The sequence below is a fragment of the Corythoichthys intestinalis genome, chromosome 1 (assembly GCF_030265065.1).
Source record: "Corythoichthys intestinalis isolate RoL2023-P3 chromosome 1, ASM3026506v1, whole genome shotgun sequence".
Taxonomy (NCBI): domain Eukaryota; kingdom Metazoa; phylum Chordata; class Actinopteri; order Syngnathiformes; family Syngnathidae; genus Corythoichthys; species Corythoichthys intestinalis.
This window is the reverse complement of record NC_080395.1, coordinates 68,977,650-68,996,757: the sequence shown is the minus strand read 5'-3', so window position 1 is coordinate 68,996,757 and position 19,108 is coordinate 68,977,650. Positions and strand designations below refer to the sequence as shown.

The following is a 19,108-nucleotide window of genomic DNA, read 5'->3' as shown; positions in this document are numbered from 1 at the left end:
ACTATGTGAAAAAATAGTTGAACAGTTTAAGAACAACATTTCTCAAAGCAAAATTGCAAGGAATTTAGGGATTTCAACATCTACGGTCCATAATATCATCAAAAGGTTCAGATCATCTGGTGAAATCAATGCATGTAAGCGCCACGGCCGGAAACCAAGACTGAATGACCGTGACCTTCGATCCCTCAGACGGCACTGCCTTAAAAATCGATATGAGTGTGTAAAGGATATCACCAAATGGGCTCAGGAACACTTCAGAAAACCAATGTCAGTAAATACAGTTCGTCACTACATCAGTAAGTGTGGGTTAAAACTACCATGCAAAGCAAAAGCCATCCAGAAACGCTGCCGGGTTCTCTGGGCCCGAGCTCATGTAAAATGGACTGATACACAATGGAAAAGTGTTTTGTGGTCTGATGAGTCCACTTTTCAAATTGTTTTTGGAAACACTGGACGTCGTGTCCTCCGGACCAAAGAGGAAGCGGACCATCTGCACTGTTATCAACACAAAGTTCAAAAGCCAGCCTTTGTGATGGTATGGGGGTGCATTAGTTCCCATGGCATGGGTGACTTACATTTCTGTGAAGGCAACATAAATGCTGAAAAGTACATACAGATTTTGGAGCAAAATATGCTGCCATCCAAGCGACGTCTTTTTCATGGACGCCGCTGCTTATTTCAGCTAGATAATGCCAAGCCACATTCTGCACGTGTGACAACAGCGTGGCTTCGAAGTAAGAGTCCAGGTTCTCCCCTGGCCCGCTTGCAGTCCAGACCTGTCTCCCATCGAAAATGTGTGGCGCATTATGAAGTGTAAAATACGACAGAGAAGACCCCGGACTGTTGAACAACTGAAGCGGTTCATTAAGCAAGAATGGGAAAGAATTCCACATGAGAAGCTAAGAGAATTAGTCTCCTCTCTTTCAAAACGTTTATTGAGTGTTACTCAGAAACTCAAGAGCAACGTTTTCTATTCGAAATGTTCTTCGTACATGACTTCAGTATTCTTCATTCTACATACATTACGAGGCAACAACAAAATAATTACGCACAGGCACTAAGGAAACTAATTATAATCAGATTACTGGTTTAGATAAATGAACACGTTAAATTAGTCGTTACTGACAAAAGTAATCAGATTACAGTAATGCGTTACTGACAACACTGGTTTTGATGTATCACATGGGAGTATGACATACTCCCATTGTGATCATTAAGCATGCCTTGTTTAATAGTAGAAAGCAGTGAACAGGAAGGAGTTATTGGGGGACAGAAGAAAAGAAGGAGAGAGAGACAGAAGAAGTACAAACAACAACAAGAAAATACATTGAACGCCAACACTATGAATATGTTGGTGCTATCGTAAGCCTGAATATTCTTCATGCCATTCTTTAAACAATTTCAGGGGTTGGAAAAATAATGGAAACACCTAGCGTTTTGGCATCATAATCATTGAACATAATTTTAAAAAAATGAAAGAACAACAACATTCTAATGAAGTTGAGCATCTCGTATCCCCGCACAGTCCTCGCACAATCCCCAGGACTCAACATTATTGAGCATTTATGGTCAGTTTTAGAAATTCAATTAAAACGTCGATTTCCACTGCCATGGTCTCTAAAAGAGTTTAGAGGCTATTCTAACTGAAGAATGGCTTAAAAATCTTTAAATTTCTTTGGAAACAATTCACAAGTTGTATGAATCAATACCTCGGAGAATTGAGGATGTAAGTGCCGCAAAAGGCGGACCTACATCATATTAAGTTAGTTTTTGTTGATTTTTTAAGGTTTTCCATTATTTTGTCCAACCCCTGTATGTTCAATGATCATCATGCCAAAATGTTAGGTGTTTCCATTATTTTGTCCAACCCCTGTAGTTCAGTAGCTGTATTGGAAAATCAGCTTGCTTCTTGACCTCGGTAGAGAGCTCTCTCCAAAGGCCTGTTCATCAATCTTTCTGGTATTAAATCTGTTTAACGCTGAATTGCAGTTCTTCATTTTGGTACTCGGTAGTATAGCAAGCATGCGAGAGTAAAAGGTTCAGGTAGAATCTAATAAATATATCAACCAGAATAATAGTACTCAATTCATTCATTTGGTATTTGAGGAAAGCATTTCTCAGCATTCCCACTGATGATAATAGAAACAAATTTTTAACTTAAAATATTGCTAATATATTAAAATCAAGAGCCATTAGATGTTTGATTGACTGTTATTCCAGTTCTGATAACCAAAAGAAAAGGTCTAAAGCGTCACGTCACTTCCATTGTCCTCTCCATCCTTTCCTCATGCCCTTCCCATCGTTGCTCCCAATGTGGACCAAATTACATTCATTTATTTCAGGCCCGGACAGGTAAATGAACCTTCATGGAATAATTCCTTGAGTGAGTTCTCTTCCACTCTGTTCACATGGTAATGGAATTAAAGAAGATAAGAGTCTCAAGTCAGTCAACGTGATATGAAAGTGATACCGAAAAGACATCCTCACTAAAACATTTTAATTGAGTGATTTTTCTACTTCTCGGTGACTTTAAGCATATGTGGCGAAGGTTAGCCTAACTTGGCTTTCAATTAGCATAAACAATGTTCGTTTAGGAGACAACACACGTTTTATTGGATCTTTAAGATAAATGCAGTGGAATCGGGTTCTTCGAAAGTTTGGTGAGGGTGGAAACAGGAAATCAAGAATTGCTTAATTGCAAAGAGACTCACGCTTCTACACTAAAGATTTCTTGCTTTTGGTAAGAAACATGATTACACCCTGGTTTTTTTTCTATCAAATGTACTATTTACGGGTGTCCCGATCCGATCACGTGATCGGAAATCGGGCCGATCGCGCCATTTTGAGGGGATCGGAATTGGGTGAAAAGGATCAGGTTTTTCATTTAAAAAATATTATTCATGTTTTTCTTCTTCATGCTCATACAGCGCCACACTCTCCCTCCTGCTAAGCAGTGTGACCAAACTATCGAACTGTCTAATGCAGCTGATATTTGGTACTTAAAGTTAACGATGATTGACAAGTTTATAGCTTTGATTTTGCCAGAGAAGCGTCAGTAGCTCTATGATCAAATGCACAAATGTGTTCGTCATGGTTTAACTTACAGCCCAGTCATAAGTGTGCTGTGGCAACTCATTGTGTAAGTGAGAGGCTGTTCTCGACAGCCTGGGCGTCAAAGCGTGAGTGGATTTGAGTGAAATCACAAAATTAAGCATTTAATAAAGATAAGCATTTTTCTTCATCATTGTTTAAAAATAATTCACATTATGAAGGCAGCACGGTGGAACAGTGGTTAGCACGTCCAGCTCACAGTTCCTGGATCGTAGGTCCTGCCTTCTTATGTGGAGTTGGAATGTTCTGCATGGATTTTCTCAGGGTTCCTGGCACATCCCATAAAAACGTGCATGGTATGGTGATTGAACAGTCCAAATTGTCCGTCGGTGTGAGTGTGTGCTTGAATGGTTGTATGTCTACAGTATATGTGCCCTGAGACTGGCTGGCAACCTGTTTAGGGTATACCCCGCCTTCTGCCTGGAGTTAGCTGTGATAGGCTCCAGCCACCCTTAAACACTTGTAAGGAGAAGCGGTTCAGAAGATGAATGAATGAATTATAAATAAATATTTCGAGCTAAAATTACACTATTGTTTAATCCAATGTGGCGGTCGTCAGAAAAGGAAGAGCTTTTATGCAATAATTACCTTGAATCCTCGACCAAATAACCCTTGAGACAATCCTTCCAGCTTGTATGCGGTAAAAAATTCATCTTGTTTCCACCTATATCCGTCGTTTGGACGCAGCGTGTGTTAGAGTCTATCACAGTCAAAGCCAACACTGCTCTGCCTGGGCCGGCCTCCTACGAAAAGGTGTGGCGGAACGTTAGTGGGAGCTGTCTTTTCAATTGATAGTGAAGTCTGAGTTGCCCAGCAAAGCCACTGATTTTACTTTTTTGATGTTCTACATGTTATTACATGATACTTTTTACAACATCTTTTACATCAAAGATGCATTTATTAACCGATTGAAAAATAAAAACAATATTATACTCTGTAAAAAAACACCCTCTTAAAACTAGTTCAATTCCCTTGCTTTCATTGTTAATCTACTCGAAATAAGTGAAATTATCTACCAGTGCTTCAAATAAATTTTACTCAGATTTCTTTAAATAGAAAAAAAGCTAGCTGAAAATAAGCTTAACAGACTTATTTTAAGCAATAAAGTCCTATATTTAATGTTAAAAAAAAAACTTAGAAATGTTTTAATTCAAGAATAGATATTGTTCAAAAGATTATTTGAAAGCAAATTTTTCTTTCTTGATTTAGGTGAAAAATTACCAAGAACAAATAGTAATATTTACCTAAGGTGGAATAATCTGACGCATTCATCTGTTACTAGTCTTTAACACTCAAAGTAAGATGGAGAAGACTATTGACTAGATTTAAGGGGGAAAAAAAAAAAAAAAATCTGACTAAGGCGCTATAAATTTGCAGTGTGGAAGTACACGGAAGAAGCATTGCCAAGAACAGTTAATGCATTTGCATTTTATCTGTATTTATGGTTTTGTTTTTAAGTGTTTATTTCGGGTTTTAAATGAACCTGAACTGAACTACTTAGCATGAACAAAAATCAGGACTTGATTGCTATAAAACGACTTGTAAATATTTATTTTCATAAATGCTCCTATAGTTTATTGTTGTTTGATTTTGGTTTGGGTTTTTCCCTCTTGATGTAAAAGTTTTTTTTGTTTTTTTAATATAATGTGTACCACAAAAGTGAGTACACCCCTTGCATTTCTGAAGATATTTAAGTATATCTTTTCATGGGACAACACTGACAAAATGACACTATGAAACAATGAAAAGTGGTCTGTGTGCAGCTTATATAATAGAGTTCATTTATTTCCCCCTCAAAATAACTCAAAATATAGCCATTAAAATCCAAACCCCTGGCAACAAAAGTGAGTACACTCCTTTGAAAAAACGTACATCCCTAAATGTCCAAATTGAGTACTGCTTGTCATTTTCCCTCCAAAATGTCATGTGACTCGTTACAGGAGTGCTGTCAGCATTGCTGCAGAGATTGAAGAGGTGGGGGGGTCAGCCTTTTAGTGCTCAGACCATACACCGCACTCTACATCAATTTGGTGTGTATGGCTGTCACCCCAGGAGGAAGCCTCTTCTGAAGACGGTACACAAGAAAGCCCGCAAACAGTTTGCTGAAGACATGCCAAACAAGCACATGGATTACTGGAACCATGTCCTCTGGTCTGATAGACGGGCAAGCTTTCTTGTGTACCGTCAACAGAAGAGGCTTCATGTAAATGCCCTAATCTGTTCCAACACCCCCAAAATTCAGACATAAATCTTTTATAATGCATTAAAATGCATTAAAACATGTAACAAATACATATTATAATTAGATTAGATTGCGAAATAAACATAAATGACAAAATTTGTGCATCATGTAAAAAACAGAATACAGAACAAGTTAATACACACACGTAAAGCTGACGGAACACGAGGATCGAATGAAGAGGACGCTGGGATATTCAAATACAGTATAGGTCCCATTTAGCCGACATGATACCTGGAAGATGCTTGCCAATAGCCAATGGCAGAGCAGTAATAAGTATGTTACGTTCCTTAAACTCTGGGAGCTGTGAGTACCAGCCATTTTTGACTTTCTAATTCTACAGAGGTGGGTAGAATAGCCAAAAATTCTACTCAACTAATAGTAGTGTTACTTCAAAATAATGTTACTCAAGTAAAAGGGACAGTAGTCATCAAAACAATTACACAAGAAAAAAAGTTTGGTAAAATTATGTAATGAGTAACTGCTTACGATGTGTAATTTCTATTTTCTTTTTTTTTTTTTTTTTAAAAGGTATATTTTTTTCTCAGCACAACGTTATCTATACCAGAGGTCTCCAACCTATTCCACAAAGGCTTACTGTGGGTGCAGGATTTGATTCCAAACAAACAAGATGACACCTTTTCACCAATGTGGTGTTTTACAAGAGCAATCAGTTGATTGAAGTGAGGTGCTGCTTATTTTAGCAGAAACCTCATTGGTTCAACTATCTCTGCTGGATCGGTTGGAACAAAAACCAGGACCCACACTAAACCTTGAGGACCAGTTTGGAGACCCCTGATCCATTCATTGATCCTTTCATTTATTTTCCATGCCGCTTTTCCTCACGAGGATCGCGGGGGTGCTGGAGCCTATCCCAGCTACCTACGGGCAGTAGGCGGGGTACACCCCGAATTGTTTGCAAGCCAATCACAGAGTGCAATGAGACATGCAACCATTCATGCACACACTCATACCAACGGACAATTTAGAGTGTTCAGTCAGCCTACCATGCATGCTTTTGGTCCCCGGAGAAAACCCACGCAACCCCTGATCCCTATGAACTGTTATCATTATACTGTATTATAATCTACAGTACTACATTATCATATTATGCCAGGAAAACAAAATCTTACGCAAAAAACATCAAATTCTTAATAGCAAAAATCTACAGAAATGAAACATCACCAGTCCAAAGAGCATGAGTACCCTATAGTCGAGAAAACACATTTCCTACTATTAAATTAAAAAGATCATATCGCTGGTTTTCGGTGGGGTATCGCTACTAGAGCTGTCCCGACTAGTCGACATAGTCGATGACGTAAATCCGTCGACGAGCACAACATCCCGTCGACGGTTAATGAATGGTTAAAAAAAATATATGCGTGGAAAGTTCAGAATGTCGGACGCTCTGTATGCAAGCGGGGAAAGCGGCACAAAGCCAAAAAGCGCACCAGAGTAACCAAAACATTTACTTATTTCAAAGAAACAAAGGAGGGTACACTCTTTTGTCCTGTCTCCTCAATGCCAAGCTTGGCTGCACGCCTGCCGTGAATAAACACCTAAAGCGCCGTCACCCAATTTGTAAGTCCATCTAACTAACTAACGACATGTTTTATTGAAGTTGCTAAGCCTGTCGCGATATGTAATGAGTCCATTTATCGCACGGCAAATAAAATGAAGGCGGTAATTTTAGTATAGGAAAGAATCATCTTGAATGCCTTACCCAGCCTCTGCAGGCATCTGCTGTGATGTCACTGCATGCTACATTCATGGCATCCAGGAGAGTCATCTGATTGTGAGGCTGGTGATCATCCACTTGCCATCTCCATGCGGGAAAAAAATTCTTCTGTGGGACTGAGGAATGGGGAGTATCGTGGTAGGAACTTCATTACCATTCTGTTGTAGGTTGCAAACCATTCCCTGATAATGTTGGCGTGGTGGAAACTCACATTGTCCCAAACTATTACAAATTTTAGCAGGTTAAAACAAGTTACGTAAAATAAGTCATGAAAATGCTCAAAAATAAGCACACACATGTTGACATATTCTGACAACATGTTCATCCATTTTGCATGTAAAGGCTTATGCAATGAAGTAATGACTAGATGTTGTGGGTGGTGAGACTATTCAATAGAGACCCATGATAATCCATTTTGACCATCATGGCATATCCCTCCCTCCATCCATCCATCCATCCATCCATCCATCCATCCATCCATCCATCCATCCATCCATCCATCCATCCATCCATCCATCCATCCATCCATCCATCCATCCATCCATCATCTTCCGCTTGTTTCGGTCAGGTCGCGGGGGCAGCAGCTTTAACAGGGAAGCCCAGACTTCCCTTTCCTCAGCCACTTCGACCAGCTCCTCCGGCGGGATCCCAAGGTGTTCCCAGGCCAGCCGAGAGACATAGTCTCTCCACCGTGTCCTGGCTCGTCCCCGGGGCATCCCACCGGTGGGACATGCCCAGAACACCTCTCCAGGGAGGCGTCCCAGAGGCATCCTAACCAGATGCCTGAGCCACCTCAGCTGGCTCCTCTCTACGCGGAGGAGTAGCGGCTCGACGCCGAGTCCCTCCCGGATGACCGAGCTTCTCATCTTATCTCTAAGGGAGAGACCGGAGACCCTGCGGAGGAAACTCATTTCGGCCGATTGTCTCCGGGATGTTGTTCTTTCGGTCACGACCCACAGCTCGTGACCATAGGTGAGGGTAGGAACGTAGATCCACTGGTAAATTGAGAGCTTTGCCTTTCGGCTCAGCTCCTTCTTCACCACAACGGACCGGTGCAGAGTCTGCATTACTGCAGACGCTGCACCGATCCGCCTGTCGATCTCCCGCTCCCTCCTACCATCACTCGTGAACAAGACCCCAAGATACTTGAACTCCTCCACTTGGGGCAGGATCTCATCCCCGACCCGGAGACGGCACTCCACCCTTTTCTGACTGAGGACCATGGTCTCGGATTTGGAGGTGCTGATCTTCATCCCAACCGCTTCACACTCAGCTGCGAACCACTCCAGTGAGAGTTGAAGGTCACGGCTTGATGAAGCCAACAGCACTACATAATACATACAAAAAGCAGAGATTCAATGCTGAGGTCACCAAACCGGACCCCCTCAACGCTTCGGCTGCATCTAGAAATTCTGTCCATAAAAATTATGAATAGAATCGGTGATAAAGGGCAGCCTTGGCGGAGTCCAACCTTCACTGGGAACGAATTCGACTTACTGCCGGCAATATGGACCAAACTCTGACACCGGTCGTACAGGGACCGAACAGCCCTTACCAAGGGGCTCGTTACTCCGTACTCCCGGAGCACCCCCCACAGGACTCCTCGAGGCACACGGTCGAACGCCTTCTCCAGATCCACAAAACACATGTAGACTGGTTGGGCGAACTCCCATGCACCCTCGAGGACCCTGACGAGAGTGTAGAGCTGGTCCACTGTTCCACGGCCGGGATGAAAACCACACTGTTCCTCTTAATTCCGAGATTCAACTTCTCGACGGACTCTCCTCTCCAGCACCCCTGAATAGACTTTACCAGCGAGGCTGAGGAGTGTGATCCCTCTATAATTGGTACACACCCTCCGGTCCCCCTTCTTAAAAAGGGGGACCACCACCCCGGTCTGCCAATCCAGAGGCACTGTCCCCGATGTCCACGCGATGTTGTAGAGACGTGTCAGCCATGACAGCCCTACAACATCCAAAGCCTTTAGGAACTCCAGGCGGATCTCATCTACCCCCGGGGCCTTGCCACCGAGGAGCTTTCCAACCACCTCAGTGACTTGAACCCCAGAGATCAAAGAGCCCACCATGGAGTTCTCAGACTCTGCTTCCTCAAAGGAAGGCTTGTCGGTGGAATTGAGGAGGGCTTCGAAGTGTTCTGCCCATGACTCACGATGTCCCGAGTCGAGGTCAGCAGTACACCATCTTCACTATACACAGTGTTAATGGTGCACTGCTTTCTTCTTCTCAGACGCCAGATGGTGGACCAGAATTTCCTCGAAGCCGTCCGGAAGTCGTTTTCCATGGCCTCGCCAAACTCCTCCCATGTCCCGAGTTTTTGCCTCGGCGACCGCCGAAGCAGCAGTCCGCTTCGCCAGCCGGTACCCGTCAGCTGCCTCCGGAGTCCCACAGGCCAAAAAGGCTCGATAGACCTCCTTCTTCAGCTTGATGGCATCCCTTACTGCTGGTATCCACCAGCGGGTTCGGGGATTGCCGCCACGACAGACACCAACCACCTTACGGCCACAGCTCCGATCGGCCGCCTCAACAATGGAGGTGCAGAACATGGCCCACTCGGACTCAATGTCCCCCACCTCCCCCGGGACAAGGGAGAAGTTCTGCCGGAGGTGGGTGTTGAAACTTTTTCTGGCAGGGGATTCTGCCAGACGTTCTAAGCAGACCCTCACAATACGTTTGGGCCTGCCAGGTCTGGCCAGCATCTTCCCCCGCCATCGGAGCCAACACACCACCAGGTGGTGATCAGTTGACAGCTCCTTCCCTCTCTTCACCCGAGTGTCCAAAACATGATGCATCATGGCAGATGCAACTGATATTGTAGGAAATAGCATCAGATTGTACAAAATTGTTTGCATGGATGCACAAAAACATCTGCAACTTGCTCAAAGGAATGAAAAACTGCTTTTTTAATGTGCACTAGTGATTCTCTGCTGTGAGGATTGAACAAGTAGTTTTGAGAATTGCAAGTCTGATCTGAAAAACGTACCAAAGCAATTGAGAAAATCTGTTAACACAGCAAACAAGATATACAGCTGAGGAGGCAGACCATATATTTAATTCATTACTTTGATTCATAGACCGTAGTTTACTGGCAAGAGTTCATTAATGATAATTCCCGTTCGAACAGTCTCTTTGTAACGTCTAACGTTTTGTGCTGCTGGTGGATGTCGGCATAATGTGTGTCCTTTTAACCTTAAAAATTTCAATGCGTTTCATGGTACACTTCATGTTAGCTCAAAGGAATTGGAGAAATTTGATGGATGTATTCATCAGTCGCGTAAATTAGAATTCAAAGTGGGTGTGAATGGTTGTTTATTGATTTTTGCCCTGAGATTGACAAATGTCAGCTGGGAAATGCTAACGCTCATCCACAATCCTGTACAGGAATAAGGAATTTTAATTGGACACATCAAAATTATGTATTTATTGACTGTCCTGTGAACGCGTGTGAGAAAATTGGTTGTAACGATGTTACTGTCATTTTTATTTGAGCTTTTTCGATAACCAGCTTTACTTGAGGACTATTTATCCTTTCCACTTTTCCACCACAGGTGCCAGGATGAATGTCCAGTTGGCACCTATGGACCACAGTGTGCCCACAAATGTGACTGCCAAAATGGGGCTAAGTGCTACCACATAAATGGTGCCTGTCTTTGCAATGAGGGCTTCAAGGGTCCAAGCTGCCAAGACCGCTTCTGCCCAGCTGGAATTTATGGACTCCTCTGTGACAAGGACTGCCCCTGCAAAATTGCAAACACACTCAGGTGATCAAAAGCTTTAAGCATCCCAATATATACTACAGAGGTGCTTAGAGAGCTTTTTAAATGCTGCAGCTGATTCAATTTTGATGGGACTTGGTTCCAGCAGTGTTTAAAGAAAGCCAAGGATGTAGTGATTAGATCTAAAATTCTTTGATGAATAGCAAGTCATCGTAATTCAACAGTTTCTGCAGATAATAGGAAAGATATTATGACTGCAAAAAAAAAAAAAAGGAAGTTGATGAACAGGGTGGCCATGCTTCCGTGGAACTTTTTATATCAGTAATGCTGTGCAAGGAATATTGTTCAAGGACACTTTGACAGTGCTGATGGAAACTGAAAGTCAGACAAACTACCAGCTGACAATTGTTGAACAAAAAATACATCTACAGTACTACCAAAATTATATACAGCATAGAAAAAAAAATAGTAATGCCACTGAGTCCATGTCTGTCCTGAACCCACAGTACTTTCCCTGAGAAATCAGGTGTGCTTTGAAAAAATAAACACTTGTTTGTTTGAAAATCCACAAAATGGGCGGGAGGATGTTCTCTTTTTTGACGCTTTAAGGAGCAACTTCCAATTAAGCACCGGGTACATTCTATACAAATAATGCCACGATTGCACTTAAAATGAGAAAATTGTACCCTACAATGATCAACATGCTTGAATATTAAGTAAGTACTTGAAAATGTTTGGAAGTGTTAGGCACACAATTATGATTATGATTCATAAATGTTCAAAATCGATGATTTTCCCTAATAACTCTGACAGCAGCTCGTAGCGGAACGAAATTCAAGACACGTCTGCTGCCTGGACACCTTTAGCGGACGCACGCACAACATTATGATGGATGCTGCCAGTTACTGAGCGAGCGATTGACTCCTTTTCAAAAGACCGGAAAATAAATTTGTGTATGAGACAGGCAGGACCCGGCAGTTGCGTTTCTGTGCGCAAGTTATTTTTTAGAGCGAGAGGGATGAGAGATAGTTCGTTGCTCCTTGTCTTTCCGTTGTCCAGCAGTGGTTTCAAGTCATGTCAATTGAAAAATGTCCTGAGTGTGTTGCTAAGACCCGTGTGCGTCTATAAGAATTGAGTACACGAACCCCCTTGTACTGTTTAGCCTTTATTGGTGTTGTTTTTGAGATGTTAACCGTTAGCGCCGAGCGCTCAGCTAATTGGCTGATTTGCTCACGTATATTTCGTATGCACAACATGTAAAACCGTGATTAAGTACAGCGGTAACACTACTAACATGCGAAATAGTACAGAAATCTGTGAAAACAAAGTATATTGGTTAAAAGGAGTCTTATTTCTAAAGACACTTTGTTTCCAAAAAATCTGGAATTCATTCCACCTGTGTAAATTTCACTGTATTGTTGAGAGAAAAAGGCCATTAAAATGATTAATTGCACTTTATTATAAAAATAAAAAAATGAATAAATAAATAAAAGCAGTTTAAGGGCAACTTTTGGTTGTATGGGTATGTTTCCATCGTACCTGTTGAATCATTAAGATATTTTAAATAAATAATGGATATAAATTTGTTTGGCTACTTCATTAATTAGTAATGTGCGACGGATCGATAATTGTGATAATCGTGATAACCGTGATCATCGTCAATACCGTGATCATTGTTCAAGAAACAAATCGTAGCACCCTGAATCGTAATCGAATCGAATCGTGGGGTGCCTAAGATGGCACACCCCTACCCAGCATATTTTAAAATGTGATTCCATGAGAGCCATACTGTGTGTGCGTGTCTTTGTGTACGTATATATATACATTAGGGTGTTCAGCCCTTATATGGTGATTTTTTTTCTCTGGAAATTTGAAGTGGCTAAGCGCTGAATAGATTCCATTTCGTAAAGCCATTAACAGAGGAAAATACCAGATTTTTTCATACACACATTCCCGTGCCTCACTATACCCAGGTATGCGACAGCAACTCCCTACCAGGTACCCACTGAAGGACGAAGTTGCATGCACTGCCAGCTGAGCCCAGTTAAGGTTGCTGCTCCTAGGCCAGGGGTCGGCAACCCAAAATGTTGAAAGAGCCATATTCGGCCAAAATAACAAAAAACAAATACAGTGCCTTGCAAAAGTATTCGGCCCCCTTGAATCTTGCAACCTTTCGCCACATTTCAGGCTTCAAACATAAAGATATGAAATTTAATTTTTTTGTCAAGAATCAACAACAAGTGGGACACAATCGTGAAGTGGAACAACATTTATTGGATAATTTAAACTTTTTTAACAAATAAAAAACTGAAAAGTGGGGCGTACAATATTATTCGGCCCCTTTACTTTCAGTGCAGCAAACTCACTCCAGAAGTTCAGTGAGGATCTCTGAATGATCCAATGTTGTCCTAAATGACCGATGATGATAAATAGAATCCAAATGTGTGTAATCAAGTCTCCGTATAAATGCACCTGCTCTGTGATAGTCTCAGGGTTCTGTTTAAAGTGCAGAGAGCGTTATGAAAACCAAGGAACACACCAGGCAGGTCCGAGATACTGTTGTGGAGAAGTTTAAAGCCGGATTTGGATACAAAAAGATTTCCCAAGCTTTAAACATCTCAAGGAGCACTGTGCAAGCCATCATATTGAAATGGAAGGAGCATCAGACCACTGCAAATCTACCAAGACCCGGCCGTCCTTCCAAACTTTCTTCTCAAACAAGGAGAAAACTGATCAGAGATGCAGCCAAGAGGCCCATGATCACTCTGGATGAACTGCAGAGATCTATAGCTGAGGTGGGAGAGTCTGTCCATAGGACAACAATCAGTCGTACACTGCACAAATCTGGCCTTTATGGAAGAGTGGCAAGAAGAAAGCCATTTCTCAGAGATATCCATAAAAAGTCTCGTTTAAAGTTTGCCACAAGCCACCTGGGAGACACACCAAACATGTGGAAGAAGGTGCTCTGGTCAGATGAAACCAAAATTAAACTTTTTGGCCACAATGCAAAACGATATGTTTGGCGTAAAAGCAACACAGCTCATCACCCTGAACACACCATCCCCACTGTCAAACATGGTGGTGGCAGCATCATGGTATGGGCCTGCTTTTCTTCAGCAGGGACAGGGAAGATGGTTAAAATTGACGGGAAGATGGATGCAGCCAAATACAGGAACATTCTGGAAGAAAACCTGTTGGTATCTGCACAAGACCTGAGACTGGGACGGAGATTTATCTTCCAACAGGACAATGATCCAAAACATAAAGCGAAATCTACAATGGAATGGCTCAAAAATAAACGTATCCAGGTGTTAGAATGGCCAAGTCAAAGTCCAGACCTGAATCCAATCGAGAATCTGTGGAAAGAGCTGAAAATTGCTGTTCACAAACACTCTCCATCCAACCTCACTGAGCTCGAGCTGTTTTGCAAGGAAGAATGGGCAAGAATGTCAGTCTCTCGATGTGCAAAACTGATAGAAACATACCCCAAGCGACTTGCAGCTGTAATTGGAGCAAAAGGTGGCGCTACAAAGTATTAACGCAAGGGGGCCGAATAATATTGCACGCCCCACTTTTCAGTTTTTTATTTGTTAAAAAAGTTTAAATTATCCAATAAATTTTGTTCCACTTCACGATTGTGTCCCACTTGTTGTTGATTCTTGACAAAAAATTAAAATTTTATATCTTTTTGTTTGAAGCCTGAAATGTGGCGAAAGGTTGTTGTCCTATGGACAGACTCTCCCACCTCAGCTGTAGATCTCTGCAGTTCATCCAGAGTGATCATGGGCCTCTTGGCTGCATCTCTGATCAGTTTTCTCCTTGTTTGAGAAGAAAGTTTGGAAGGACGGCCGGGTCTTGGTAGATTTGCAGTGGACTGATGCTCCTTCCATTTCAATATGATGGCTTGCACAGTGCTCCTTGAGATGTTTAAAGCTTGGGAAATCTTTTTGTATCCAAATCCGGCTTTAAACTTCTCCACAACAGTATCTCGGACCTGCCTGGTGTGTTCCTTGGTTTTCATAACGCTCTCTGCACTTTAAACAGAACCCTGAGACTATCACAGAGCAGGTGCATTTATACGGAGACTTGATTACACACAGGTGGATTCTATTTATCATCATCTGTTATTTAGGACAACATTGGATCATTCAGAGATCCTCACTGAACTTCTGGAGTGAGTTTGCTGCACTGAAAGTAAAGGGGCCGAATAATATTGCACGCCCCACTTTTCAGTTTTTTATTTGTTAAAAAAGTTTAAATTATCCAATAAATGTTGTTCCACTTCTCGATTGTGTCCCACTTGTTGTTGATTCTTGACCAAAAAATTAAATTTCATATCTTTATGTTTGAAGCCTGAAATGTGGCGAAAGGTTGCAAGATTCAAGGGGGCCGAATACTTTTGCAAGGCACTGTAAGTCTGGCTCTCCTGGAAGTGGCCCGGAATTCAGGTGGTGAAAAAGGGGAAAAGGTGACACTTACCATTGAAATGAAGATGGAAATGATGGAATGTCTACAATCTTGACGGTCCTCCTCCGACCTCCGTTCGCCAGTCTTTATAAGTCAAGGTGACAATTATTAATATGGTAAAACATCGTCAAGAAGTCGCCAGATTCGTCAGGTTTTTAATCATTTATTTCAGAACTTGTGCAACACAACACAGCTACTATCCCCCCTAGCCGACGACAACAACAACAGAACATGAAAAGTGAAAGTAAAAGCTCTAACGCACCTCTGTGACTCTCTCGTCAGTCTGTTTAAGAACAGCATGCAAAACACAACCGCCAAATTAGAACCCGATTCGTTAGAGTTTTATCAAATTATTATCATTCCGATTTGTATTTAATATTTGTTTTAGCTATGTGTAATTGCTGTTTGCAATTGTACCTGCAGTATTTATGAAGGATTTAGCGTAGGCTTTTGGGCTGTGGAGCAAATTAATCCAATTACTGTATAATGTATTCCTATGGGAAAATCCTCCTCGACATACGACCATTTCCACTTACAGCCCAGGTCCTGGAACGAATTAAATTCATACGTATATGTAGGTACCACTGTTCCACTATGCCAGCACCTCTCTCAAATTCATGCATGTTTTGCTGCTCCATCCGAAGTGGTCTCAAAATGCTCACTGGCGCCGGGAACGCCTCCACCCATAAAGCAGGGGGTTTCAGAATCGGCACCTTTCAAACTAAATTTCTCGAGTCCCCGGGCTCTCAGAGCATTTTGGAAGATGTTTGCATACTTGTATGAAGGCACGATGTTTAATTAAAAAAAAAAAAGAAAAGAAAAAGTAAAATACAACCTTCAATGATACTGGAAAAACTGGTCTTAAAGTCCTTAAATGATGCTTGAATTTGGCTTAAGATGTGAACCCTGTATCAAAGTATTGATAGTGCTTTTATTTCCCGGATCGTAAATGTCAAAAATTTTTAATATGTAGCTTCTTCTGATGTACTTGCTTCCAGTTGTCACCCGTCATCAGGAGATTGCTCTTGTGCAGCGGGATGGACAGGACTATTATGCAATGAGACCTGTCCATCAGGTTTCTACGGTGAAGGCTGCAAAGAAGTGTGTACCTGTGCTAACGGAGCTGACTGTGACGGCATCACTGGAGTCTGCACGTGTGCTCCGGGATACATAGTAAGTGTAAAGACATGTGGCAGGTTTTAAAAAAAAACAACTATACTTTCTTAAGGATTTGCGACTTACAATATTACTGTTATGATTACTTTGAAATGCCCATGCACTTAGTCATACTGTACTTACTGTAAAGCATATGAAATGCAAGCTGAGACAAACATTTGACAATGTATACTAGGGGCTGGCACCTTTGTGTACCACCCAATACAATACGATTTGTAATAACAATCATCTCACGATGTGGCGATATAACAATTATTGATACATGGGTCAGGAAATAATTCTACAATATTTTACTATACAAATAATAAACAGAAAACAAGTGCTTTTCATCCTTCTGCTGTGAATTGAATTGAGTTTGTCAGTAGTAGACGTCCAATTCGTTTGAAGAGGGCGGTTGGCAGCGAATGAACATTCAACGTCTATGGCGGTCAATGGCAGTCAATGAATTCATTTTGGGGCATTCCGACAAGGGGCGCGCAAAAAACAGGACCTGGGACAAGAGCAAAAAATGTCGTGAGCCGGTGATCAGAGAAATAAGTAAAGAATGCAAGATACAACTGACTTAGCAAACAGACACGTTGATCGGGCGACGAGGTGGCGGCGTCCACTGCTTTTAAAGAGGGCTGATTATCATCACCATCACCTGTGGCCGCTCACCCCGTCTCGTGCAATCTGTAATCAAAATAAAAACAGGCACACCTGCAGGAGGTAGGCCAGGGCTCAGGAGAGAGGAGCAGGAGCCCTAACAGTGACACCTTTTGAATACGATATCAATTCTTGGCAGGGGCATATCGATAACCTTTTGGGAGACAAAGAATCACATGTACCCCTTTGCCCCATCATATGTACCCCTACTAGAACACTACTGAAACAAAAACAAAAAACGTCTCATGTGATTACTATACTTCTAATTTCCTCATAGACGTTTGCGTTCAGTGTTATTTGTTATTCATAAGGTATTAGTGCTTGTTTTTGGTATATTACACTATTTCACATCCTCCATTTTCCAATTTTCAAATTTTGTTTTCACTCTTCAAATGACTGCAAGCAAAAGACCAAGATTTAAGCTGACTTACTTTCCTTTGAAAACAAAAATGGCATGAGAATACTGCACGAAGACTGTTTTTTTTTGGGGTTTTTTGCACTATGTTCCCTGAGCTGCTTTGTGTGAAGAGTATGCTACACTAGCAAGCTTGTAACTGCAGAGGGGACCGTTTTTGCGTACTCGGCAGGACAACAACTGGATTCCCAGTAGGTGCTGGACTCCACTACGTTCGTTCCTTGTCAGCTATTCTGTTATTTTTGATGAAGGTGAAAGTATGGAGGAGAAGGCCCACTTTTGTTGTGTATTCATTCTGGATAATTCCAGCAATGTTGCCAATTTTCACTCAATGTCATTTGCGATGGCCTTCAATTCATCATGAGCAGTGGTGGATAAAGTACTCACATTTTTTTAATTAAGTAAAAGTACAAATACAGGTACAAAATTCCTTAAGTATAAGTACAAGTATCTAAGGAAAAAAAGACTCAAGTAAAAGTACAAAGTACTTGCTTTAAATTTTACAAGTAAAAAGTAAAAGTATTTTTTCCCGATGCAAAAATGTAATGTATGTATGTGTGTGTATATACACACACACATATATATATATATATATATATATATATATATATATATATATATACACATATATACACACACATATATATATATATATATATACACATATATACACATATATATATATACACACACACACACACACACATATATATATATATATATATATACATAATATACAGTATATATATAGTATAGTATATAATATACATAATACAGCTTTTCGTGTTCTTTTTTCCTGATGTTGCTATCGCTCATCTATCACTACTGCTGTCTTCTGATGTTTATCCACCACCACTATGTCCGGCTGGTTGGCCATCACCTGTTTGTCTGTCTGGATCTGGAAGTCCCATAGGACCTTGGCTCGGTTGTTCTCGACCACCTTTGGAGGTGTCACCCACCTTGACACTGGGGTCCCCAGTCCATACTCGGCACAGATGTTCCTGTACACTAGGCCTCCTACCTAGTTATGTCGTTTCATGTATGCCTTGCCTGCCAGCATCTTACACCCTGCTGTGATGTGCTGGACTGTCTCAGGGGCCTCTTTGCATAGCCCAAGGGTCTGCAACCCTGGTCCTCGAGAGCCGCTATCCAGCTTGGTTTCCATGTATCCCTCCTTTCACATACCTGAATCCAATTATCAGGATCGTTATCAGGCTCCTGCAGAGCTTGCTGACGAGCTGATCATTTGATTCAGGTGTGTTAAAGGAGGGAGACATGGAAAACAAGCTGGATAGCGGCTCTCGAGGACCAGGGTTGCAGACCCCTGGCATAGCCTGCACCTGGGGTCCTGTCTGGTGTGATAGACCCCTGCCTCTATTGATCTTGAGTAAAGGGCCTGTTCTTCTGCTGCCATGATCAGTTCCTCCGTGCTGTCTCTCAGTCCGGCCTTTTACAGCCACTGGTATGTTTTTCCCATGTCAGCTACCCCCTCAATTTGTCAGTGGTACACACCATGCAGGGCTTGTCCTTCCATGATATCTCCTCAGGGTCCTCCTCCTGACTCAGCTTCTGTTGCCTGAGGCA

The 19,108-nt window shown here is 41.9% G+C and overlaps 1 protein-coding gene across 5 annotated transcripts in view; it reads left to right on the top strand.

Moving 5' to 3' along the window:
- LOC130916860 (multiple epidermal growth factor-like domains protein 11) overlaps window positions 1-19,108 on the top strand; it is a 345,443-nt gene that overhangs the window by 177,026 nt on the left and 149,309 nt on the right. For all 5 annotated transcript variants that reach the window (XM_057837918.1, XM_057837935.1, XM_057837926.1 and 2 more), the window contains exons 9-10: window positions 10,654-10,866; window positions 16,287-16,461. In XM_057837918.1, the coding sequence (XP_057693901.1) occupies window positions 10,654-10,866; window positions 16,287-16,461 (388 nt within the window). The remainder of the gene's footprint in view (window positions 1-10,653; window positions 10,867-16,286; window positions 16,462-19,108) is intronic.